Raw genomic sequence first — 26,682 nt, 5'->3', positions numbered from 1 at the left:
TTTTAAACAGTTATTTTGTCACAATTCATAACTTATAAACACATGAGCCACCACCATTCACCATCTCCGAGGGTGTATCCGTATATATAATGCTTTATAGAAAGGCATTTTTTTCGTATTTCAACCCGGATACCGATATAATTGGTGGGATGGTGAGCTCCGATCATCAAATATGATATCAGATGTGAAAAAGAATTGTTACTTTACATGCTACAATGATCGGTAAGTTTGGTGAAGAAAGAATCAAGTGACCTCTCAAATGCGCGAATCACGAAATATTCAAAAACAGAAAATAGTACAAATACAACCTACATATCGATTAAAAGGAATTTTACTGCTCATCTAATGACATAACTCTCAGGGGTGAAAGAAGAGTTTGTAAAAAAAAAAAAAAGAAGGTTACCACCTTAGTTAACTTCTCCAAATATACTGTACACCCTGCAAAAATTCCTTTGTGGAAGGAGGGAGGAGAAGAAGTGGAGTGGGAGGGGAAGCGGTGAGGTGGGAGTCTGGAGGGAGGAGACAGGGGAAGGTGTGGGAGGGGTGGGATCGGAGGAAGTGGGAGGAGGCAGGGGGAAGTGTTGGGATGAGGGAGGGAAGAGGTGGGAGGGTTGTGGGGTGGAATGAGAGAAGGAGGAAGGAGGGAGGGGAAGGTGGGGTGGAAGTCTGAAGGGAGGGGTGGGGTGGGAGGAAGCAGGGGAAGGGGTGGGAGGAGGGACCCATCGTTGCCTGGCAATGCCGGTTACCTTTGCTATGAATGAAAATACTTGCAAAGGATGGGCTGTGTCACTTGGCTATGAATATGTAGAGCAATGATTATGCTGTCTAAAGGACAATCGTGAGTGGAGACTGAAAAACTGCATCATATAAAATAAAAAACCTGTCAGGGAGCTTTTACAGGTATAATTATTACATTATATCTCATTTTCACCGCAAACCATATCATGATCTAAACGTAAGTGCCATTTCCACTCGATTTGATGCACCATGCCAAAATTGTGCCAAGAATTCCCATTTGGATGATGTGATAATGCAGTCATATGAGCATATGGCACATGGACAGTACAAAGTCACAGAAAACATTTATGTCCCACATTACCAGCAAGAAATTACATACAATGTAAAAGTTGAATTATGCTTTATGTTCATCTGACACCATTTGAAGACTATTTGAAGAGAGTAACTTATGAAGGACTGAGGAAAATATTAAAGTTACACTTGTACTATTTTAGTGAAAATATTGCCTGGGGGCTATCAATTTGATGTTAAACTTTTAGAGGATGTCTATAATTATTTCTACACCAAAGCAATATAGCAAGAAGGATCAAGTTAAATAAGTTTCAGTGTCATGATCTCATACCTCATGAAAATTGCAATACAGTGTCTCTTCTGAGCTGCCAAGGTTAATGTCCAGCATTCAATACTATTCTTTCATAAACATTAAATTATGAGAATATCTGGCTTTTTATGCCTCCGGTGACGAAGTCGCCGGTGGCATTATATTTTCGGGTTGTCAGTCCGTCCATCCATCCATCCGTCCATGCGAATTTTTTTATGTTTTCTCTGCAACCCCAAATCTGATCAACACGAAATTTTCACCATAGATGCAACTCCCCACGCATAATTTTTTTTTAATGATAATTATAACATCATAGGTCACGTGCAGTGGCAGCTATGTTGGAAAAACGGAACTTTGGACCTCTGTATCTCCTAAACAGCACCATGGAAAAAATTGAAACTTGGCACCTGACAACTATTCTGCATGGGGAATAAGGCTGATTTGACTATGATGTCATCGGTGAAGTGGTATCCCTGTTAAAATTTGACACGTATAATGCTGCATTCGATCAGGATGAAAATTTGTGGGGTTCATCTCGAGGGATGGATTGGTCGATAGAAAAAAATTTATGACCTCATCGGTCATGTGGTTTGGCAGCCATATATATATTTTTTTAATTAAGGTAAAAAAATCTTCAGAACTGCTTTAAAGATCTAAGTGAAACTACACATAAATGATTGACGAGCCATGTTGAATAAAGTTTGATAACTATGATGTCATCAGTCACATGGTGTGGAAGCCATCTTGGATTTACCCTGAAACCTTCAAAAATCTTCTTCTCTAGAAGGGCTTTACAGATCGAGGGGAAACTTCACTTACATGTTCCCCAAGCCTTGGGGATACCAAGGTGTTCATGAATAATTAATAGGTCACATGGTCTGGCAGCCATATTGGTTTAAATGAAATTCTTTTTTAAAATCTTTCTCTTGAACAGCTTCATCAATCAATGTGAAACGTCACAGTTATGATCTAGTAGACATGTTTAACATATATTTTAAATTTCAACCTGATTGGACGTCTGGTCTGGCAGCCAGAATGATTGAATATTTTAAATCTGGATTCAGGGATTTAAATCAAACTTGGTACAAGTATGTATAATTATGTAATAATGTGGGTGGAGAAATATGTGGCGACGTTGCGATGTCGAAGATTGTCGTTCGTCAAAATATGGCTTATTACCCAAAGTAGCCATGTTCGGAAAATACTTGGCTGATTTAAAAACTTCTGAGTTTGGTGTTTAACTTCCTCATGAAATCATCTGTTCTTATATTTCACAATGTCGACTGACAGTGAATGTCCCAATCTCTAGGTAGTGGGGGAAAAAAGGATAATTTATTGAATGCAGTTTGGAAGGTTGGCCTTTTGATTGTCATCTAAGGCTTGGTAGGGTTTAGTGTTATTGTACTTGATTGTATGGCTGGCTTAATCCTATTAAGAAGAAGAAAGACTATTAAGAATGAGGGGAGCATCATTGTGGCAAATTCTGTGAAATACAGTGCTGATTCAAACTCGGCAGTCATGGTGAAGGGACTATAGGTTGTAATTTGAAATACTACTTAGTATATGCAGGACTGCACTAAATGGAATCCAGAAAATGCCAGTGATGTCAAAGTGGCATTGACCCACACAGTGGATATATATTCCATTCTGGACTAGACCACAGCTTTATATCCAGTTGCACGTTGATTAGGAGAAAGATATGGTGTGACTCTCTGGAGGAAAACAGAAGGGATGACCAGCACTTCTGACCAGCACTTCTGAACAGCTGAATAGCAAACAGGGTTCAGGATTACTTTGTGGTGAGAGTCAGTCATGGAAGCTCAATTTCCTCCACTTAATCAAGTTGGTTGTTGCAAAAATAGGGAGAGGAGTAGGGATGACATTTACTGGCATCATCGCTTCTAGAGACAGCCATGGTGTTGCATTTTCTAATTTCAAAAATAATATTCAAATATCTCTCAATCAGTTTCTTTGCTCCAATGAAGCCTAAGCTGATATCATCTGCATACAGAACTGCAGTATTCTCAAACTGCTCAGTGATTTAATGCACAAAAATAATAAATAATTGAGGCACAATAATTGAGGCTTGTGGCGCATCTGCATTTACAGTCTTGGTGCTGGAATATATTCTACACAATACAAGTTTAAATTGTGTGCCACAAAGATAGTCTCACAATCATGTGAGCAGCCTTTCTCTAAAATACAAGATAGTAAGTTTGATAAGTAACCTCAGATACCAAACTGTCAAAAGTATACAATGGACAGACAACAAGGCACACATATCTTTCATAATGACTGATCTACAAGTGCATTGAGTGATGGGTAATGAATGTGTGGGGATCAACAGCAGAATGATTGGGCCAGATCTCAAACTGTTTATGGGTGACAAAAGCAGGCTGATCAAGGTGTCTCTCCATACACTTCCTGATAAACTCTTGCATACCTTTTGATATACTCGACTGATATAAAGTTTTAGAACACCCCCATTTTTCCAGTTTTTACTGAAATTTAAGCAGTTTAATGTTTAAATGTACTCTGCAATTAAAGCATAGAACAAACAAGAGAGGGATCACTCAGTAGAGTGCAAAACCTACGCCACCAATACTGCTAGGTCACTCAAGTGAACCTGATATCCTATTCATTCAATTTGACGTCAACAGTGCTCACAGAGTTATAGTTTGCAATTTTCCCTTTTACTTTTAACTTTTACATACTCAATTCATTCGTCATAACTAGATTCCTTGAGACAGAAATTGATTTTACGTGGGTATATCCACCTGAAGTTCCAAAATCAACCGCAATTATAATTTTGGCATGTTTTTTTTTGTTGGAAATCACTTATAACATGTAGAAATGCAAAAAAAAAAAAAAAAATAGAAATTTTGTTGAAAAAAAATTTGCAAATTTTTTTTTTCTTGAACAATTTTTTTTTTGGGGGGGGTGGGGTTGGAAATCACTTAAAACATGTAGAAATGCAAAAAAAAAGAAATCGAAATTTTGTTGGAAAAAAAAGTTGCAAAAATTTTTTTTCTCCAACAATTTTTTTTTGGGGGGGGGGTTGGAAATCACTTAAAACATGTAGAAATGCAAAAAAAAAATCAAATTTATTTTCAAATTGGCCGCCATAGCGGCCATATTGGATTTTGCACCAAGTCCAAAATCTAATGGCATGATCCTTGGACCAGACCTAACCCCCCCCCCAAGTTTCGTCGAAATCAGTTGAGGAGTTTTTCCGTAATACTGTTCACAAACAAACAAACAAACAGAAAGGGGTGAAAACAGAAACCTCCATCCATCTTCGATGGTGGAGGTTAATAAACAATTGCAGATAAAAAAGAAATCATGGAATCGTTTGGTTGAACAAAATATAATCTAAATTTTTGATTCATCAAAGTAGCCACATTTTGCTGATATAACAGCTGAACAGACTCGTGGCATTCTTTCTAAAATGGAAATCAAATATTGTTCGGAAAGTTCTTCCCAACACTGTTGCAGAAGTTCCCACAAATATGTTGCACTTGTAGGTTGCTTTGCTTTCACCCTTCTGTCCAGTCCATCCCAAACCAGCTCGATGGGGTTTAAGTCTGGAGACTGCTGGCCATTCCCTGATTTGAAGTCTACTGTCTTGTTCTTTTCTTCGAAGGTAGTTCTGACATAGCCTGGAGGTATGTTTAGGGTTGTTATCTTGCTATAGGATGAACCCCTGACCAACTCGGCGTAGACCAGGGGGTATTGCATGGTGCTGCAAAATGCTGTGGTAGCCCTTTTGGTTCAGGGTGCCAGTCACTCTGTGCAAGTCACTGACTCTGGATCCAGCAAAAGAGCCCCAGATCATCACGCTTCCTCCTCCATGTTTGACAGTTTGTGTCACACACTGAGGAACCATCCTTTCATCTACTCGACGGTGCACAAAAACCCTGCATGATGAACCGAAGATTTCAAATTTTGATTCATCGGTGCATAAGACCTTCTTCCAGTTTCAGTAGTTCACTGGCGGTGCTTCATGGTCCAGGCAAGCCTCTTTTTCTTATTTTGACATCTTAGCAATGGCTTTCTTACTGCCACTCGACCTGTCAAACCAGCAGCTCGAAGTCTTATCTTCACAGTTGAAACTGAGACTTCCTTACTTCGACCAATGTTAAGCTGTGCTTGAAGCTGCTGTCCTGTGAACCGCCTATCACGCAAGCTGTTCGCTCTCAGAAACTTGTCTTCTGATTGTGTTGTGGCTTTGGGTCTGCCAGACCTCTTCCTGTCAGAATTTCTTCCAGTTTCTAAGTGCCTTTTGATGGTGCAGGAAACTGTACTCACTGACACCTTGGCCTCTTTGCAATTTCTCTAAAGGAAAGACCTACACTTTTAAGGGTTATAATGGTCTGTCTGTCTTCCTTTGTTAATTGTCTTTTTCTCGCCATTATGAGAGCAATATACTACTTCCTGCAATGTGATATTGTCCAAATCATGCTTTGGAGGGTGTAGCAACACAGTCTGTTCCAACACTGCTTTTATACAGACAGAGGGTATCTAATCAACAAAAGTTGGGACACCTGTAGGAATTGTTTGCATCAACTTTCAAGGCTTAATTTACTTCCATTGCTGCAGAACAGCTGCAGTTGCTAACCCCTTACTTGTTCCTTGAAAAGGGCCTTTTTAACAACTCTGAAATTTACATTATTTTTCAGTTTTTGGTAACCTAAACTTTTTTTTAACCCCTGGCAGTTTACCGCTTAGCTTTGTACTATTTCAGGTTATTCACTGGACTTGAACTGCAGAAATATCAGCAAAAACTGAAAAATGGGGGTGTTCTAAAACTTTTGTTCGGTAGAGTAGTGCAAAGTGAGGATGCCAGTAAATATTTATTTTGGTCATGCTTGTCCTTTTTCATGTGAACTGATGTGGTGCAACGAAAGGCAATGTCCCATTGCTGATGCACATGTCCTGCACTAAATCAGAGTTGAAATAGCCAAGCAAGTGATGCAGCAACTCCATGGCAGCTTGCTTCAGAATAATGGCAGCTGGAGGTCTCTTCCTGCATTAGCGGTTTTCTGTGTAGAAGTTCCTTGTAAGGGAACAGTTATTATTTCCCAACCTCAGTGGTGTAATGGTTAGAGCATCCATTCAAACTATGGGAAGTTCACAGTTCAAACACCAGCTGAGTCATACCAAGGACTTTAAAAATGGAATATGCTGCTACTTTAATTGATGCTCACCATTTAAAAGGATAGAGCATGGACAAATAACCATACATTAGCAATGGTAATGCAGGCTTTGGTGCACCTAATGGCCTCCTCCTGCCAACTTTATGTTGCAAGGGAACTCATATTATAATACAGTCTGGGCCTGTTGCCTTGCTTCTACACACTTTCCGAAGTTGTACTCTTATTTAACGAAAACAAAAACAACTTTTAGACACAAGGTTCCACAACAAGAAGGAATCAGCCTGGTTCAGGCAGTGGTTAGGGCAGCAGCTTGGGATCCAAAAGGTCCTGAGTTCAAGCCCCTTTGGGCCACTGAATTAAAACACCAAGGGGTTGACTCAGCCTGTCATCCTTCCGAGGTCGGCAAAATGAGTACCATTGTACTGGGCCGGTGTATACCCCGGTTAAAATAGGTGTACCATATCCCTGTGTCGTTAGAGGCGACCAGGGTTGCGTCAGGAAGGGCATCCGGCGTAAAACATGTGCCAAATCACTATGCGGATCATATGGATGATCCGCTGTGGCGACCCCTAACGGGAGCAGCCGAAAGAAGAAGAAGTTCCACAACAAGAAGGAATATAAGGATCAGACTTATTATTTTCAACAGGTGAGATCGGTGATTTCTCTGTACATGGCTTGGCAGGGCATTCAGCCTTGTCAAAGGAGCAGATGTACCACTTTCCATTAGAGTGAAGAAAATGGAGATTATAATAACCTCCTCTGCCCACAAGATGATTTACTGTCTACCACCATGCTTTCTTTTGTGGAAAACCAGAAGTCGTGTTATCATAAACATCTGATTGAGATTCTGCAATAGCTTTTCTATTAATGTACAACATGTGTATTGATTTTAGGCAGTATTGTAAAATAAGCATCGACCTGAACATCTATTAGCCTTCCACTTGTTCCAAACACTGATTTTCTTCTTCAAGTGCTTTTCACAAGCCTCATTCCAACAAGTGGATTTGTTAATGAATCTATGCACTTGAGAGAATGGAATGGATCAGCACTAACTGGATGATCCCACCCAAAGGGTCCTTCAGCATCAAGGTCATTCTTGTCCATCAAGCTGTCCAATCAGCAGAATAAATATCAGTGTGCAACCTATCCTTGTAAGCCTTCCTTTTTATTTTTATACAGAAAGATGGTCCTGGGAGATGGGATTTCAACATCACTACTCATAGTAGTTACATTACTGTAATTGGGACAACATTAGTCATAGCTTATGTTTCAATAGCAGCAGAGACTTTAAGTTCTCTCTTTGCATTAATTTTCTATTGGGAATGCCAATGCCAAAGCTTTGTCCTCCAAAATGTGAGGGAGGATTCTAGTTAGTTTATTAGCCCCCATTGGACTTTGTCTGAAATGGGGGCTGATGGATTTGGTCTCGATTTTTGTGTCCATGCATGCGTGCGTCTGCAACCATATCTCGGACATGTACAGACCAATTTTATTCATACTTGGCACAAAGATAACACATGATGGTATACATTTGCAAATCATTTTATTTCAGGATGCGTTCAAAGATGGCTGGCTGGCAGCCATTTTAGTTGTAAAAAAAAAAACCCTGATGTTGAACACGTCCTCAACCATTTCTCGGACATGCATTTATCGATGTTGTTCAAACTTGGCACACAGATAGAAAATGAGGGCTTACATATACAAGTCATTTTTTTTCGAGATCAGATCCAAGTTGACCGACTGGCAGCCATTTTAGTTGTAAAAAAAAAACCCAATGTAAAACACGTCCTCAACCATTCCTCTGACATGCATTTACTAATGTTGTTCAAACTTGGCAAACAGATTAAAAAAAAAATGATGGCTTACATATGCAAGTCATTTTTTTTCGAGATTGAATCCAATTTGGCCGAGTGGTGGCCATTTTGTTACTGAGACGTGTCCCCAACCATTTCTTGGACATGCATGGTCCAATTTTGTTCAAACATGGCACAAGCACAGTACGCGATGGCGTGCACTTGCACCTAACTTCATTTTGTGATCTGATAAAGGATGGCCGACTGGTAAACTGGCGACCATTTTATTTGTACATAAATATGGGCTAGCCCTTTAACTCCGTTCAGCAAAATTACTGAAACAAATGGGGCCATGACATTTTTTGTCCTTTTTTTTTTCTTGTTTTGTCGAACTTGAGTATCTTTCATCAATAAATTTGAGTATCATCAAAAAACAAACTGACAGAAAGGACTTGGATTGCTCACGTGTATATGATGATGTTTTGCTATTACTAAAACAATGGGGGCCATGACATTTTGTCATTTTTTTCTTCTTTTGTCTAACTTCAGTAACTGTCATCAATAAATATGAGTTTCTTTCATCAAAAAATGAACTTACAGAAAGGACTTGGATTGTTCACACGTATACGACGTTTTTTTGCTCTGCCTCCCACGATATGGCTTCCAAATCTGCACAAACGGAATAACAGCATTTCCTGGAAGATAAACGTTCTTAAAATAATCACATTATGGATTCCAATGGGATATTTGATGGTCTTATGTGCAAATATGTCTCTAAATTAATTTATATTTCCAAAAGCATTGGGACAGCAACCCTTGTTATGAAATTAATCCTTTGAAACTGAAAGCACATAATATTCTACAATGCAAAGCAAGCGTCTTATTGTGACATTAAAGACAATGATGCACAAGCTTTGATGAAATACTATGATGTCTGTGGGCAGACATTTTATGTAATACCCTCTTATATCCACCAGCATGATAGCATGACATGCCATGCTGCTGTGTCTGCTGGGTTTGGGGCCAACAATACAGTATATAAAATATCTCGTGGCTAAAACCCAAATGAACCACTCTGGGAGATCTTATAACTCCACCTGAGAGTGAGATCCGTTAAGAAAAAACAAATCACCACCCAAATTTGTTATTCACTGAAGTATGAATGTCACGACATTATATCTGATATCCACCAACATTGGTGACAGAATGGTGGTGGCAATTTCATCCTATTAATAGTCGAAAACAGTTGTGAACTAGAACGGCATTCGGTAGAGCACATACCTCCGCCACATGATGCCTGATCCATGAGAACATATTGGGCCCAATACAATTTTGAAATATCATGCTATACAATACTATATCGTTTTTGGCCCTATCTTTCAATGGTGAAAAATCACTTAAAAAAATTAAACAATTCTCGTATCCAGATCCGGATTCAGATGTTCATCAAAATTAAATCAATTATTCCTTGTCAGACACCCAACATGTCCACCAAGCTTAATCCGAATCCGTCCACAACTTTTTGAGATATCGTGCTATATATCGTTTTTGGCCCTATCTCTCAATGGTGAAGAATCACTTAAAAGATTCTAGTCGTCGGATCTGGATCCGGATCTTCACCAAAATATAATCAGTTCGTCCTTGTCACACACACAACCTGTCCACACAATTTCGTCCGGATCCGTACCCAACTTTTTGAGATTTCCTGTGCACAGACAAACAAACAAACAGACAGAAAGGGGTGAAAACATAACCTCCTTCACCTTCGGTGGTGGAGGTAATTAATAACCTCGCAAATTTTTTATTATCCAAATACTTTGATTAGAGGATGCATCTCACATTCTGTACATCCAAACTTCAATGCACAAATAGATTCACATTCCAAAAATTTTGCTGAATGAGTTGCTCAACAAGAACAGTTTTAACATCTCGATCCCACTAGATACAAATTACTCCAACTATGCACATCATTCAATTCTATGAGACATCGTTATCCATTCACTTATTATATATCTATTTTTCTTAAATAAAAATATTTTTCTGAAATAAAAGTAAATAAGTGTTAGACTTAGGATCATGTTCAGAATTTTAGGGTCAATCATCTGAAAAAAAAAAATTTTCACACCATACTCATATGAATATAGAGAATTTGAAAATTGTTGGAAATTACCAAATAATTACCAATTATTATGTTTGGTTAGGCTCTTACTCAGGAGGGAGGAGGGCAATGTGGTCAGGTAGATCTTTGATGGATGCAGTTGGCAAGAGGAGATAGAGAAGACTAAAATTGAGATGGAAGGATGTGGTGGAAAGGGAATGAGAGAGATGAAGGTGCAGAAGAGAATGCTTCGGCTGGAAGGGTGTGGAGAAAAAAAAAACTCGTGTCGCTGACCCGACAAGATGGTGTGAATAATTAGGGGCATTTATTAAGTAGTAGTAGTAATAGTAGTAGTTGGAGGACTACTACTACCACTACTGCGATGACTACTATTATTGCTACAAGTAATAGTTGTCATATGAACATCAAGAATGATGCATGATGATATTTCCTACTGGCTGATCTTTAGTCAAATAATATAAATCGGAGACCAAACCAGGATGTTGTGGTTAACCAAACACCAATCCTGATATCTAATCCTATTTTAGAGAACCATATCCGCTGCAAACCACATTTCCCCCTACCTCTCCGTTCAACTACCAAGTGCATCATTTGGCTCCATTAGCCAATGATCTAAACATAAATTAATGCAAGGAAGAAAAACCTGATAGTGGGGTTCACTGTTGGGATTTTTGGAAGCCCAAAAATGTGTAAGTAGAGGGGACAACCAATCACTTCCATGCAAATGGGTATTACCAATTCTGGAAGGTCTCCAACCTGCAAATGACAGAAGGGAAAGGAATCTTTCACAAAATGAAAATGTCTGAAATATATGTCAGATTATTTATCAATCGGAGTTGGATATTTTGAAAGTCAACAAAACATCTGAATTGTAGCCTGCTTACTCATGAGTTCAATTATGTGATCCATTGTCTATCATAGTCAATTAATTAATCATGTAAAACTTCTGTTGGAAGGTTAGGTTGCTAGCAGGAAGAGTAATTCACCTTGGAGCACACAGACAACTTGTGCTTGTAAAAATATCTCTCAAGATATTATTTGCATTTGAGTCAGAATGTTATGATTTAGATTTCATCAATAGTTGTAGATTTAGTTAATCGTTTGAATGTTATGTGTGATTGGCTTCTTCCAGTATCTAAGTATTTGTCGTGTCCCGAATGTTGCACATTTCATGCATTGTATATTAGAGTTTAATGGAAAAATAAGGATCTCAAAAACTTGAGTCAAACTTGAAGTGTTAGGACTTGCATGGGATTGAAAGTTGATGACTCAAAGTTCAACAATGAAGTAGTTTGAATTTACAATGAGATAATTATTCCTAGAGTTTATTGATACAGTAGAATACTTCCACTTTCCATGACATTCACTTTTTAAAATATATATTTCAAAAAACATGCAAACATCACTTGTATGTGGCCCAGGTTGCCGTCTCAAGTGAGTTGTTTATTTATTCAGATTTAATAAACCATTTCTTAGAAATAGTAAATAAAACACTTCACATGAAAATATACAACAGTATACTTCTGGGGGAGCCAATATGAAATTACAAGGGGGAGCTGCCAAGTTCTTCCCTCAAAGTTTTTCCTCTCACTACGAACTGAAACAGCACAGCTGTTCATCTTTTTCTTGGTAATTTACAGCCAGTGCCAAAACTTACCCAGCAGCGAGTGCTTTTTGATTCTGCTGGAATAGGGCTGGCAGGATGGCCCAGAGGTATGCACACTCACCTCTGAGCCATCTAGCCTGGGTTCGAATTCTGACCCAGACAAACACTGTCATCCTGGTATCTCGCAGGGTGATTCATCAACGTGTGTGCAGCCCCTTGGATAGATGTTAAACTGGGCATCCCATCAACCAGCATTAGATGGTGGATGTTAAAGATCCAATGGTGTCCTTCGCAAAGAGAAGGCGAGTTACCGCCAGCATGCTGGCCAAATTCCAAATTCCTGCTCTTACCTACAGAGGGCATTGATTGCATCAGTGGCGCAACCACACCTTCAGCAATGATGCGACTCGCAGCCTTGTGCTGCATACTAAAGAAGTGCTGGAATAGAAGTGTGTATGGCTCATAAAAGTATTTCAGGGGAAAAACATGTTCACCTCTCCTTGCATTTGTATGTATGTATGTATGTATGTATGAATGAATGTATGTATGTATGTATGTATGTATGAATGTATATATGTATGTATGAATGTATATATGTATGTATGAATGTATATATACATATATATATATATATATATATATATATATATATATATATATATATATATATATATATATATATATATATATATATATATATATATATATATATATATATATATATATATATATATATATATACACACACACATATATATATACAAATATAAAAATATACATACATATATATATATATATATATATATATATATATATATATATATATGGATATATATTGTTACGAATCTGAAAACCATGAGCACCCAACATTCATGTCGCAAAAGTCAGTTATTCCAGTAAGTACGTGTGAGATAGGTTCCTTTCCTTTTTGTCTCATGGGAGACTCGAAAACGTGCGTTGTGACGTCTTTAGTTAGGTTATTACATCAGCCATCTACATCCCATACATCTACCATCCCATTTGTGCGACCCAACTAGCCAATCATGCTCCATCCCCAAAGAAGAACTCCTCTGGTACAACGATTTTCTCAGGGCAGATCCTATTACTCTGTGCGAGCGAGGCCACGTGGCCACGAGGAATATTCAGGGCTACCGAGCAGGGGCCACGGCTCCGCCTCGGAAGGGTGCGGCTGTCGACCAATGAGGGACGGACAGCGAGATGATTCTTGCCAAGGCCCCGCCCCATGTGGGAGGAGATACTGTATAGCCCCCGAGCAGTGCCAGAAGAGTGGTGGAAAAACGGGAGTGGTGTGGACGGAAGTTCGTGTGTCATTGTCAGTAACGTTGGCGTTGGCGCGAAGAGTTCAGTGCAAGAGGAGTTTTGTGGACGAAGGGTTTTTGCTGTTACGAAGGAGTGGTCACAGGAGACCTATGTTGCTGTTATGAAGGGGTTTTTGCTGTCACGAGGGTTGAGCAGAGGGCCATCGAGGCGACGAACGTGTCTCTGCTGGCCCTCTACAAGGAAGGACAGAGCGACCCTGACCCCCCTCCGCGGACCCCGATTATTCGCCACCCGAACTCAGCCACGAGTCTCGAGTCCTCCAAGTGTGACTGGAGACTGAACCAACGACCTTTGTCAGGTGCCGCATCGTGGAGCACGCCCTCCCTCCGACGGTCAGATACCCACCGAACTCTGACCCCCAGCTTGTCTTTCTCTCATCGGCTGGAGGGTCCAATAAAGAACTCTGGGTTTTCTTTTCATTTGTGTGTGTCGGCATGTGGGCCTGTCTTTGAAGTAGAACTGAATAAGTGTTATTCTACCATTGTAAATATTCCTTGTATATTCGCTTTAAGTCTCGCTTCTCGTCTTTTATTTACTGTGAATAAATTATTAGAAATGTTCCCAGCTCCTTTCCGTCCTTTCTTTATTTGGTCCAGCATGGTCCTGGTCTGAGTTCAGATGGGGTTTCATCCCCGATAATCCGTTAATCGTCGCCGGAACGTCCTGGGCAGGCCCGCTCGACTGCATCCGAGCCGGAGTTGGTAGGTGGAAGTTGATACTCTACCATAGCTGGTAGAGTGATCCGGTTCGGCCAGACGTTCCAAGGGCGTGAATCCACGGTAGCCAAGACTGCGTGGTTACTTAGGCATATTGTTTCTGGATAATTAACCCTACGCCACGCGGTCGAGATATTGGCGTTTTACGGTCGATTAATCGACCCGCCGCTTTCAGAGTTATCAGGAGCGACGGCTTATAAATTCCAGGGAGTCTGGTGGGAGACGGCGTAAACTTCCCCACCTAACGGTCGTTCTCGCCACTGACCCCCAGCCCACAACAATATACAGGGTGGGGCATTTATATCTGACACATTTGCAATCTTCCAGCCGGAAGCAGTCTTGGCATAACTAATTATTGTTTTCTTTGTTTTACAGATAATACTGGAAAGTTTTTAATGATGGAGCACTTTAAATGCAATGAGTATTTTTTTTTCCAATAGAATGAGCATGCCAATTTCACAAACAAGGTCATCATGACAGATGAGGCACACTTTGATTTGGCAGATTTAACGACACCAGATTTCTTCCTATGGGGATTTCTGAAGGGCCGAAGGTGTGAATGATGAATGGACCTTAAGGGAAACCCATCCCCCCTCTTTCGAGGATGCGGTTGCAAACGTCAATCATTGGCGAACTCTGCTCCAGCTAATCGGAGCTCGAGGTGAAGACGATGAGCCAACCAATGGGCGTTCGGATTACGGTTGAACCAATCAGTGTCTACCTTATGGAGACTTGCGTATATAAGCACACAACTTCACTTCCTCCTTCACTTACTGTGATCTTACCCTGAAGAGTGAAGCACGAAAAGCTTCAGTCACTATTATGTCGTGTTTGTTTGTATCCATATTGAAGTTCTGTAGTACCAAACATCTGTGTGTATGTATGTATATATATATATATATATATATATATATATATATATATATATATATATATATATATATATATATATATATATATCTTCTTCCTCTTTCGACTTGCTCCCGTTAGGGGTTGCCACAGCGGATCAACCGTCTCCATTTCGTTCTATCCTCCACATCTTCCATTGACACTCCAACCACCCGCATGTCCGCCCTCACCGCATTCATGAACCTCTTCTTTGGCCTTCCTCTTCTCCTCCTGCCTGGCAGCTTCATCTTCAACATCCTTCTCCCGATATACTCCGTTTCCCTCCTGTGCACATGTCCAAACCATCTCAATCTCGCCTCTCTCACTTTGTCTCCAAACCGTCCTACCTGCGCTGTCCCTCTAATATACTCATTTCTTATCCTATCCATCCTCGTCACTCCCAACGAGAATCGCAGCATCTCTAACTCTGCCACCTCCAGCTCCGCTTCCTGTCTTTTTGTTAGTGCCACCGCCTCCAAACCATACAACATAGCTGGTCTCACTACCGTCTTGTATACTTTCCCCTTCACTCTTGCAGCTACCCTTCTGTCACAAATCACTCCTGCAACTCTTCTCCACTCACTCCATCCTGCCTGCACTCTCTTTTTCACTTCTCTCCCACACTCTCCGTTACTTTGGACAGTTGATCCCAAGTATTTAAACCAATCCACCTTCCCCACCTCAACTCCTTGCAACCGCACCATACCACCACCCTCCCTCTCATTTACGCACATGTACTCCGTCTTACTCTGACTGACTATCATTCCCCTTCTCTCCAGTGCGTACCTCCATCTCTCAAGGCTCACTTCAGCCTGCTCCCTACTCTCCCTACAGATCATGATGTCATCCACGAACATCATAGTCCATGGAGACTCCAGTCTGATCTCATCCGTCAACCTGTCCATCACCACTGCAAACAGGAAAGGGCTCAGAGTCGATCCTTGGTGCAATCCCACTTTAACCTTAAACCGGTCCGTCATTCCTACCGCACACCTCACCGCTGTCACACTGTCCTCATACATATCCTGCACGATCCTCACATACTTCTCCACCACTCCCGACTTCCTCATACAATACCACAGCTCCTCTCTTGGCACCCTATCATAAGCTTTCTCTAAATCCACAAACACACAATGTAACTCCTTCTGGCCTTCCCTATACTTCTCCATCAACATTCTCAAAGCAAACATCGCATCAGTGGTGCTCTTTCCTGGCATAAACCCATATTGCTGCTCACAGATCGTCACCTCTCCTCTCAACCGAGCTTCCACTACTCTTTCCCACAACTTCATGGTGTGGCTTAACAACTTTATCCCTCTGTAATTACCACAGCTCTGCACATCACCCTTATTCTTGAAAATCGGAACCAGTACACTGAATCTCCACTCCTCCGGCATCCTCTCACTTTCCAAGACTTTATTAAACAATCTGGTTAACAACCCCACTGCCATCTCTCCTAAGCACTTCCATGCCTCCACTGGTATACCATCTGGGCCAACCGCCTTTCCACTTTTCATCTTCTTCATAGCAGTCCTCACTTCGTCCTTACTGATCCATCCCACTTCCAGATTCTACTATCTCCACCTCTTCCAACCTTCTCTCTCTCTCATTTTCTTCATTCATCAACTCCTCAAAGTACTCCATCCACCTTCTCAACACACTCTCCTTGCTCGTCAGCACATTCCCATTTGCGTCCTTTATCACCCGAACCTGCAGCACATCCTTCCCAGCTCGGTCCCTCTGTCTTGCCAATCGGTATAAATCTTTTTCCCCTTCTTTTGTAACCAACTTCTCATACAGCTCGTCATATGCCTTTTCCTTGGCCTTTGCCACCCTCTTTTTGCCTTTCGCCGCCACTCCTTGTACTCCTGCCTACTTTCTTCATCTCTCTGACTATCCCACTTCTTTTTTGCCAACCCCTTCTTCCTTATACTTTCCTGTACTTCCTCATTCCACCACCAAGTCTCCTTATCTTCCTTCCTCTGTCCAGATGTCACACCAAGTACCTTCCTAGCTATCTCCCTCACAACTTCTGCTGTTGTTGCCCAATCATCCCACCCATCTTTACCACCATCCAACGCCTGTCTCACCTCCTCCCTAAATTTCACGCAACAATCTTCCTCCTTCAGCTTCCACCATCTGGTCCTTGGTTCAGCCCTCACTCTCTTCCTCAACCTCACCTCTAAAGTCATCCTACAGACCACCAATCGATGCTGTCGAGCTACACTCTCCCCTGCCACAACCTTACAGTCACTAATCTCTTTCAGGTTGCATCTCCTACTTAAGATGTAATCCACCTGTGTGCACTTTCCTCCACTCTTGTATGTCACCCTGTGTTCCTCCTTCTTCTTGAAATACGTATTTACCACTGCCATTTCCATTCTTTTTGCAAACTCTACCACCATTTGCCCTTCCACATTTCTCTTGTTGAGACCGTACCTCCCCATCACCTCCTCATCCTCTTTATTCCCTTCCCCAACATGTCCATTGAAATCTGCTCCAATCACCACTCTTTCATCCTTGGATACACTCTCCACCACTTCATCTAACTCACTCCAGAAATCTTCTTTATACTCCATCTCACACCCCATATGTGGGGCATATGCACTGATGACATTCATCATCACCCCTTCAATTTCCAACTTCACACTCATCACTTGGTCAGACACTCTCCTCACCTCCAATACCCTCTTGACATAATCTTCCTTCAGGATTACCCCGACACCATTTCTCCTCCCATCCACACCATGGTAGAACAGTTTGAAACCACTTCCAATGCTCCTTGCCTTACTCCCCATCCACTTGGTCTCTTGTACACACAGTATGTCCACCTTTCTTCTCTCCATCATATCAGCCAACTCTCGCCCTTTGCCAGTCATCGTCCCAACATTCAGAGTTCCAATTCTCACCTCCACACTTCTACCCTTCCCCCTCTCCCACTGCCTCCGGACTCGCCTTCCCCTCCTTCGCCCAGCAGTAGCACAATTTCCACTCGTACCCTGCTGACCACCGGTACCGGTGGCGGTCGTTGGTAACCTGGGCCTCGACCGATCCGGTATGGAAATTTGTTTTGTTGTCCGCATAATGATTTGGCATAGGTTTTTACGCCGGATGCCCTTCCTGACGCAACCCTGGTCGCCTCTTACGACACACAGGGATATGGTACACCTATTCTAACCGGGGCATACACCAGGCCCAGTACAACTGGTGCTCATTTCGCTGACCTCGGAAGGATGGCAGGCTGAGGTCAACCCCCTGGTGTTTTTGACTTGGTTTATATATACATATCAATGTATATATATATATATATACATACATATATATATATATATAGGTTGGGCCTCAAGAATGTCAGGTCTGCGTTCAATTACCAAGTTTCTTGTGGAGCGCTCACCAACTGGCTTAAGCATTCAAGCACGCATTCCATTCAAAATATATATATATATGTATATATATATATATATATATATATATATATATATATATATATATATATATATATATATATATATATATATAGGTTGGGCCTCAAGAATGTCAGGTCTGCGTTCAATTACCAAGTTTCTTGTGGAGCGCTCACCAACTGGCTTAAGCATTCAAGCACGCATTCCATTCAAAAAAAAAAAATATATATATATATATATATATATATATATATATATATATATATATATATATATATATATATATATATATATAAAAATATATATATATATATATATATATATATATATATATATATATATATATATATATATCCTGGTGTTGGCGCAGTGGTTAGGGCAGCGGCTTGGGATCCAAAAGGTCCTGAGTTCAAGCCCCGTTGGGCCACTGAATTAATACACCAGGGAGTTGACTCAGCCTGTCATCCTTCCGAGGTCGGCGAAATGAGTACCAGTGTACTGGGCCAGTGTATACCCCGGTTAAAATAGGTGTACCATATCCCTGTGTCGTAAGAGGCAACCAGGGTTGCGTCAGGAAGGGCATCTGGCATAAAACATGTGCCAAATCACTTTGCGGATCACACGGATGATCCGCTGTGGCGACCCTGAACAGGAGCAGCCGAAAGAAGAAAAAGAAGATATATATATATATATATATATATATATATATATATATATATATATATATATATATATATATATATATATATATATATATATATATATATATATATACATACACACACACAGTACACAGTGGGGTGCAAAAGTATGAGTTCAGGTGGAAATTTATGAACTAAGACATGATAACAAAATAAATCATTGTAATATGAAACCAAAAGCACTTTCAAGGCATTTCCATGAACTACTAAGGATATAACAACATATATTAGAACTAGTACACCGACTCTCTATGGGAGCGACAGTTAGGGTCATGTTTTTAACCTCTCTGGGGTATATAGATTGCAGTAGATCAAAGGTTGGGCCTCAAGAATGTCAGGTCTGCGTTCAGTTACCAAGTTTCTTGTGGAGCGCTCACCAACTGGCTTAAGCATTCAAGCACGCATTCCATTCAAAATTGTTGATAAGGAACGGCTGACCTGGCAAATACTAGCTAGTTGCTTGGTAACTGAACACTCCTCAGGTTTCCTCCCTTTCATGTTGGTGTGAAACAGCAGCAGCGATTGTTTAAAAATGTAATCAAATGTGTTTGTGGTTTATAATATGTTTTACTTCCGGTAAGGGTGCCCCACAAAATGCTACGATAAGCTATTTAAACAAGTAAACACAACGTTTGTTCAAGGAGGAAAAACCACTTGGGAAGAGAGGTTATTGATACGTATTAATATTGTTTTGTAGTTACATTAAAATTATGCTATTATCATTAGTGTTGTTATTTTGTTCTTAGAAGTGTCCTTGGGAAAAAAACGCCACAATTAGTCATCTTAACATGGATATACACCTTAACACAGATTTCGAGCAAGGCAGAAAACCCCCATAGAAAAGGGGGCAAATGAAGTCACTACAACCTCCATTGTCTGACCATTCGTCCTCCTGTCAAGTTTGGTTGAGATTGGATAAGTAACCATGGAATGCATTGCAGTCAAAAAACAGTCAGACAGACAAATAGACAGACAGACGGACACACAGCAAATGCATATTTTAGTATGATAGGAATAATTAAATCTGTCTTTACATATAATCAATAATCAGTATGTACGTTTCCTTGAGAACTGCCTCAACTCCATTTGAGATTGATTTAATTAGTTTATAGATTATGTTTGAGTAAATCTTTTCCCAACAGTGTTGTAATGCACTCCAGAGCAGAATCAGACTGCTCACATAAATTTTATCTTTCTCTCAAATGTATTCACTCTTCGTTTATTCTGTTAAGACCATGTCAGTCAATAATAAATCAAATAAATTAAAGAATGTGGATATATATTGTTATGGCTGTGGAAATTCGCAGAACACCATATAGGTCGTGAGTTAGTTATGCCGATAAGTCCATGTTCAGTTAGATTTCCCCACCGTTGTGTTATGGACTTTATCCGTGTGGACTGGGCTGTGATCTTTGAGTTAGCCATTATTCTTTTGCTATCGTTATTTTGGACCAACCACCAACCACAACGCCAGCCACAACAACCACAACCAACTTCTCCACAACCACCGACATCTCCATGAACACCAAAGGGGAACAACAACAACTCCCGCCCCGATTTCTCTGGTAAACAAGATTGACGGTTGGGAAACAACAACTAATCCAGCCGATCTCTGTTGGAATGTCCCCCCCCCGCCCCCCGCGTGCCGCGAAGGGAGGGGCGGGGCGCCGGGGGAATAAAAGGGCACGCAGAGCGCCAAGGGTTAGGTCAGTTGGGTGGAAGAGAGTGTCTGTCGGGGTTCGGAGAAGCCAAGGGGCTGCGTGGAGGTCTGGGCTTGTGTCAGAGTCAGGAGCTTGGAGCAGTCAGTCGGGGGAGGTCCGGGCGTCGCGAAGGAGACGCGGGCTGGAGGCACAACCCTGCCTGCCGTGTCGCGCAAGCCTGCGCGTTTGTGTGGAGAGAGCCGGAGAGAGCTCGCCTGCCACGGGGAAGGTGCGCGAAGCGGGAACAGCTGCCGTGGGGACGGGACGTCGCGACTCGCCCCATCAAGGCACCACGAGGGTGCAGGTAACCTGCACGGTCTCGTGGGACTCGTTCGGTCTGCCAAGTCCCACGCCATAAAGGCCTACGGGCCGAGCCTGACCCCCTTGTCTATGAGGGTGGTCTTTTCTTTGTTTCTTTGTGTGAATGATGTGGCGCCGAGTCCCGACAAGTAAACCTGTTAAGTGAATGTACATGGTAAACAATAGTCGGTTGTAGTGCTTTGTCCTTGCTCGTATTTTGTGCCCGTCCCACGCAATGCTTGTTTGGTTGCATGACTGCATGCGTGTTTCATCAATCGATTGCATTTATTGTTGATTTCCTGTGTATGTGTGTATAAATAAATGTGCTTCTTTAGATGTTAACCCGTTTGTCGTGTCCTCTTTCCCCTATTGAAGTGCAATCTTGAATTGCGGAATATTAGTTGGTTTTTAAATAACCGGTAAATAGAATCGGGTCCGGCGAGGTCTGGCGATAATACCCGCTCGGTTATCCCAGAACGGAACGAACCGCTTAAGCGGTTCGTGTCCAAACAGGCCTTCGCCGAGGTACGGTCCCTCGGTAGGTTACCCACGCGAATACTTAGGTATATCGATATTCGGCGACTGACCCTGTCGCGCGCGGTTAGAATACGGACTGGGCCGTGGTGGGATTGAAAACCCACCCGTGACTGGTTTCTGGCGTTGTTCCAGAAAGTCATGACTAAATTGTCCGTTTGGTGGGCGAGCGGCCGTTATTAGTTAACGCGGTCACTCGCACGCCGGGCGGGCAGAAATTCGTAACAATATCTTCAATATGATGACAAATTCGTGTTTGAAATCATGATTTGAGAACGTTTGGCATTGATTAAAGTGGACTCATACTTTTGCACCCAACTGTGTATAGAATGATGAATAAAGGAATATTCAAATCTATAAAAGTATAATTTTCACAAGTCAGAATTTCACAGGAGGGTTTGACATGGCACTGGAAGATGTTTAACATGCAACATTGTTTATCATGCAATCATAAACTAACTGATGCAATTGTTCGTTCATACACAGCACAAGGCTGCAGGTTCACATTATTGGATGAGGGAACGGCTCTGCTACTGATGCAATGCACTCTCTGTAGGTTCGGGCAGTAATTTGAAATTTGGTCATGGTGCCAGCAATAGCTCACCTACCAGTTCCAGTACTCGCAAAGGACACCGTGGGATCTTTAATATACACCAACAAATGCTGGCAGATGGGACACCCATTTGACGTCCATCCAAGGGACGGCACACGCATTGATGAATCATCCTGCCTGTGAAACACCAGGATGACAGTTTCTAGCTGTGTCTGGATTCGAACCCAGGCTAGACAGCTTCGAGGCAAATATGTATACCTCTTGGCCACCCAGTCAGCCTGCTGTTGCAATCATCCTCAGTGTTTTCTCTCAAATTGTTTATTTTACCTATTGCTAAACCCTATTTATCCCTCACCTTACCTTATATTTTACCTGCCCCTTTTAACCACGAACCAATTATTATCTCACACTATCCTTGAGAGGGAAGACGTTTGTTTATGCATTTGACAGAAGCACGAGAGTCAACATGTACTCCCAGCCATGCCTCCTCTTCCGCCCACCTGTAAGGACAGGCTCTTTGCCAGTACTTTTGAAACAAAAGATTTGGTCAGTGGGTGGGAGGAGTCAGTGGCCCATCCTGGCAGATTGTAGAGGAATTAAATAGAAAAAAAGAAATCAAATAAGCCTGCTCCTCTAATTTGAAAGCTATAAAGCTTTGCTTAAAACTGGTAAGGAAACTCTTTATATTACCAGCTGTAAACAGAAGTGACCAATAAGTGAGTTGCAAGCCACAGCTGCCATCATTATTGAATGACATGACTGGCATTACACAAGGAACTACAACAGAAGGATGTCATTTGGCACATCATGCTTGTGCAACATCAACCCCGGATAATCCATTCTATGAGTTTATCAACTCCTGTGGGGCTGGGGAAGACAAATGGGGAGTACAATTGAGTAAGCACAGGACAAAGGATAAAAACCAATTCAATGAAATTATAGTAGAACAGTGCGGCAACAGTCGGACACAAAAAGCAAGAGCATGGATGAACAAACAGGAAAGGAGGAAAGAAAGGAGGAGGGGGGGGGAAACTAACCTGCAATTAAGACGGTTGGGTTACGAATGATTAATGAGGGTATAAAACAATAATGGGTATAGGGATGGGGTGACATGAGATGGTGGTGCACCACCTACTTGAAGCTCTGGAGGGAAGAATGAGATTGTAAAGCTTCAGATTGACAGTTCCACAAACGGGAGAAAAAAGAAACAAAAGGGTTAAGGTGTGCAGTAAGCCTCCATTTTTTTCTTACTTTATCAGGAGGGGTTTACTAGAAGAACACATACATCTTGAAAATGCTGAGAAGGGTAAGAAGGCTGAGAGAGCAGAGTGACTGAGACTAAATGCAGTAAAACACAGACGCAACCGACCTGCCTGTGATGTGACAGCAATGGACCTTGTGCTTAGGCTACATTGTGAGAGATGCCAATAATGTTGAGAGCTTTACATTTCACAGAAACCAGGAGAGAGATGTGATGCTGGGGTACCAGTCCACAGGGGAAAGAAGAACTCCAGTGAGGATAGGGACAAAAGCATTGTGGGCTGTACGTTGTTCTAATTTTGTTCAAGGAAAGACATGGAATGACAGAGGATGCCCACTCATCGGCAATATGGCTATAGAGGCTAGCTTCGCGATATATTATTCCCAAAATACAGGATCACTGCTCACCTCCATTCATTTGCCATTTCTTATTCTTTTCTCTCACCTGTCGAACCAAATTCCGCAGTCTGTTCAGTCCCATTCTTCCCTCCAGAGCTTCAAGAACACTACACCTCAGGTCATCCCCCATCCATACTTATGATCACTTCTCCCCAAAATGACCCCATTCCCATGCACTCATCATTTCCAGATTGTGATTTTTCCTCCTCTCCCTCATCTCTTTTCATTTGTTAGTTGGTTAGTTTGTTCCATTTCTGTTTCATCCTTGATTTCCCCCTTCCTCTTCTTGCTCTGTTTCAGCTTGTGGGCACAGCTTGTTCACACCATGTGTCCTCCTTCCCCTCTCCTTGATCTCATTCTGATTTCTACTCTGCTGTTGGTATTTCTGCTTTCCATTTTTGTTCCATTCCATTCTGCTGTAGATAAGCCTCAACCATTTATACAAAAAAAAGATGTTCAGCCCAGGAGAGGTATTAGCTGATAATGAGGTCTAGAAATTCAATGGATTGAACCACTTCCATTAGCTGACCATAGAAATAGATACATGGGTTTTTTGACATTCTTTTCAGAGGAACAGGATGAGACTGTGAGATGTGCAACGATTGAAAGATATTTACTATTTATCAGACCAACAGCGAATCAATTCCAGATTAGAAGAGTGATGCTGCTACTATCTGCCTGTCAGTGGGAAGGGGTACTGAATGACACAGTGTGGAGATGTTTTCAAAAAAGAAGAGAGGATTTTCATAATATCAAAGAGGGTGTTTATGTGGATGAGGAACAAGACTGGGCCAAAGACAGTACCTCTAGCCTCGACTGGGAGAGAGAGGAAAGGAGATAGTTCCAGTGATAGAAATGTACTGACTGCATGAGTGAGGAAGTCAGAGATGTAGGGATGAATTTGGCCATGTATGTGACAAGAAGCAAGCTTGGAAAGCAGAGCAGGATGCCAGACTGTTGAATGCCTGAGATATAGAGAGGGAGATGGTCCTGACCACTTGTTTGAGATTTATGGTCTCCATGAACCATTGCTGTGAGAGGAGAAGAAACATGTGAAGAGTTGAGTGACAGGGAGATAATCTAAGATCATGGTCAGAGATCAAACCATTTGAAAAAAATGAAAGACTTTATGTGATCAGCAATGATGAATTTCATGACTTACCCTTCCCCCTATTCTAATCCCCCACTTAAATCACAAAATCTAATAAAGCTAATAACTGCATTTTTCCATCATTAACCCCCTCTGGGGCCTATCCCACCCCTACCAAGTTTGGTGGCACTCACTCAAGCTATTACAGAGACCCCAACACTCCCCCAACCCCATTCCAAATGCCTCTAAATTGAAAAATCTATTAAAAAAAAATTATTTTTTTTTTATACCAAAATCCCCCATTAGCCCTCCCACCAATTATGTAAGCCATTTCGGTTCAAAGAATTAACATGAATAGCTGGACCCGGATCTCGAGAACCCCGCCTTTTCCTGCCCACCTCATAGAATTACTATCCCCCTATTTCTCCCCATTATCTACCATTATGTGCACTAAATTTGGATGTGATCGTATATAAGCCATCACAAAGATCTTTGAACAGAGCCCCTCCCCACCCCCCAAGCCCACACTGCAAATTTGCGCTTCCCCACCCATCCATGAGACTCGTCTGTCCTACAATGTTTCATTCTCAAGATGTACAATATATAAGGGAACGGACAGACAAACATAAAAATGGAAACATAAGACGTAAAAAAGTGACAAGAAGGAAAGTTTTGCTGCGTTTGTGTTCAGTGTTGCCTGATGCAAGACTGGTTCGCAACTGTGCCTCACTTGGACCAATTACTTTGCATTCTTTCTGACCTGAACTATTGTCAGGTCAGGCCAGATTAGATCTGTGACTTGCTTCAGGTACCATGTAAACCTATCCTAACAAGGTTCCATGGTCAGGTTGTCGGCGACTAAACCGACTCCCCCACCAGTTTTTTGGTGAGGAGGGTGTTTGGATATGCACACCCAGCAGGATAAAAACAAAACCTGTCAAAGGGCGGAGGAGCTCCTTGTGAGCCAACGGCCATCCATATCTAGTGCCCAACTGTGTCTGCGGACGTCCTCCTGCAGTTGGGTTACTTCTTATTAGGAGGTTGGTGGCAGGATTTGCACTCCAGCCACGGTAAAACCCTTCATTCCGCAAAACACAAAAACGCAAAGAAATCTGAAAACCCACGATGTGGGAGTACCTCCTGTGCAGCTGCCCTTCGCAGGGCAGCTCACCGGATGACGGAATTGGGGCAAAGCCTTCGGGACCCCCGATTATAATTGATGATAGGAGGGAAACCACGGGGTGACATTCCAGAGTCAGATTGCGGGAGAGTGTGTTGGAGTGGTGCTGAGGTGTCGTTCACCAAACGGCGGTCTCCTTGGGTTAACCTGAGGCAGTCCCTTCGGGTGGGTACCTGGAATGTCCTATCCCTAAGAGAGGATGATCACCTGTCTCTGTTATCATCTGAGCTCAAGCGTTTGGACATCGGTATTGCAGCACTCTCTGAGGTTCGGAGACAGGATTGCGGCGAGATCATGGGGGGTGGTTACACCTACTATTGGTCTGGTCGCTCTGATGTCTACAATTTCCAAGGAGTTGATGTAACTGTGTCCAATAAGCTGACCCCAATGATAATTGAGGTAACACTGGTCAACGAGCGTATTATGAGAATAAGGATTCGTCACTCCTTTGGTGTCATTTCCCTCGTCTCTGTTTATGCTCCGACTGAGGCGAGTGATCTCACCGTGAAGGATGCATTCTACGCCACGCTCGAGTCTGTGGTTGATCAGTGCCCCAGACGAGATACACTTCTCATCTTGGGGGATTTCAATGCATCAACTGGA

At 41.9% G+C, this 26,682-nt stretch overlaps 1 protein-coding gene across 1 annotated transcript in view; it reads right to left on the bottom strand.

The window, feature by feature from the left end:
- LOC147031752 (deleted in lung and esophageal cancer protein 1-like) overlaps positions 1-26,682 on the bottom strand; it is a 127,005-nt gene that overhangs the window by 14,191 nt on the left and 86,132 nt on the right. The window contains exons 25-26 of the mRNA XM_085866903.1: positions 11,051-11,163; positions 8,887-8,957 (exon numbers count right to left, since the gene is read on the bottom strand). Of these exons, the coding sequence (XP_085723029.1) occupies positions 8,887-8,957; positions 11,051-11,163 (184 nt within the window). The remainder of the gene's footprint in view (positions 1-8,886; positions 8,958-11,050; positions 11,164-26,682) is intronic.

Source organism: Eptatretus burgeri, chromosome 2 (genome assembly GCF_056783735.1).
Source record: "Eptatretus burgeri isolate ZD-2024b chromosome 2, Ebu_testis_v1, whole genome shotgun sequence".
Taxonomy (NCBI): Eukaryota; Metazoa; Chordata; class Myxini; order Myxiniformes; family Myxinidae; genus Eptatretus; species Eptatretus burgeri.
The sequence above is the reverse complement of the archived record's forward strand: the minus strand, read 5'-3'. Positions and strand labels throughout refer to the sequence as shown.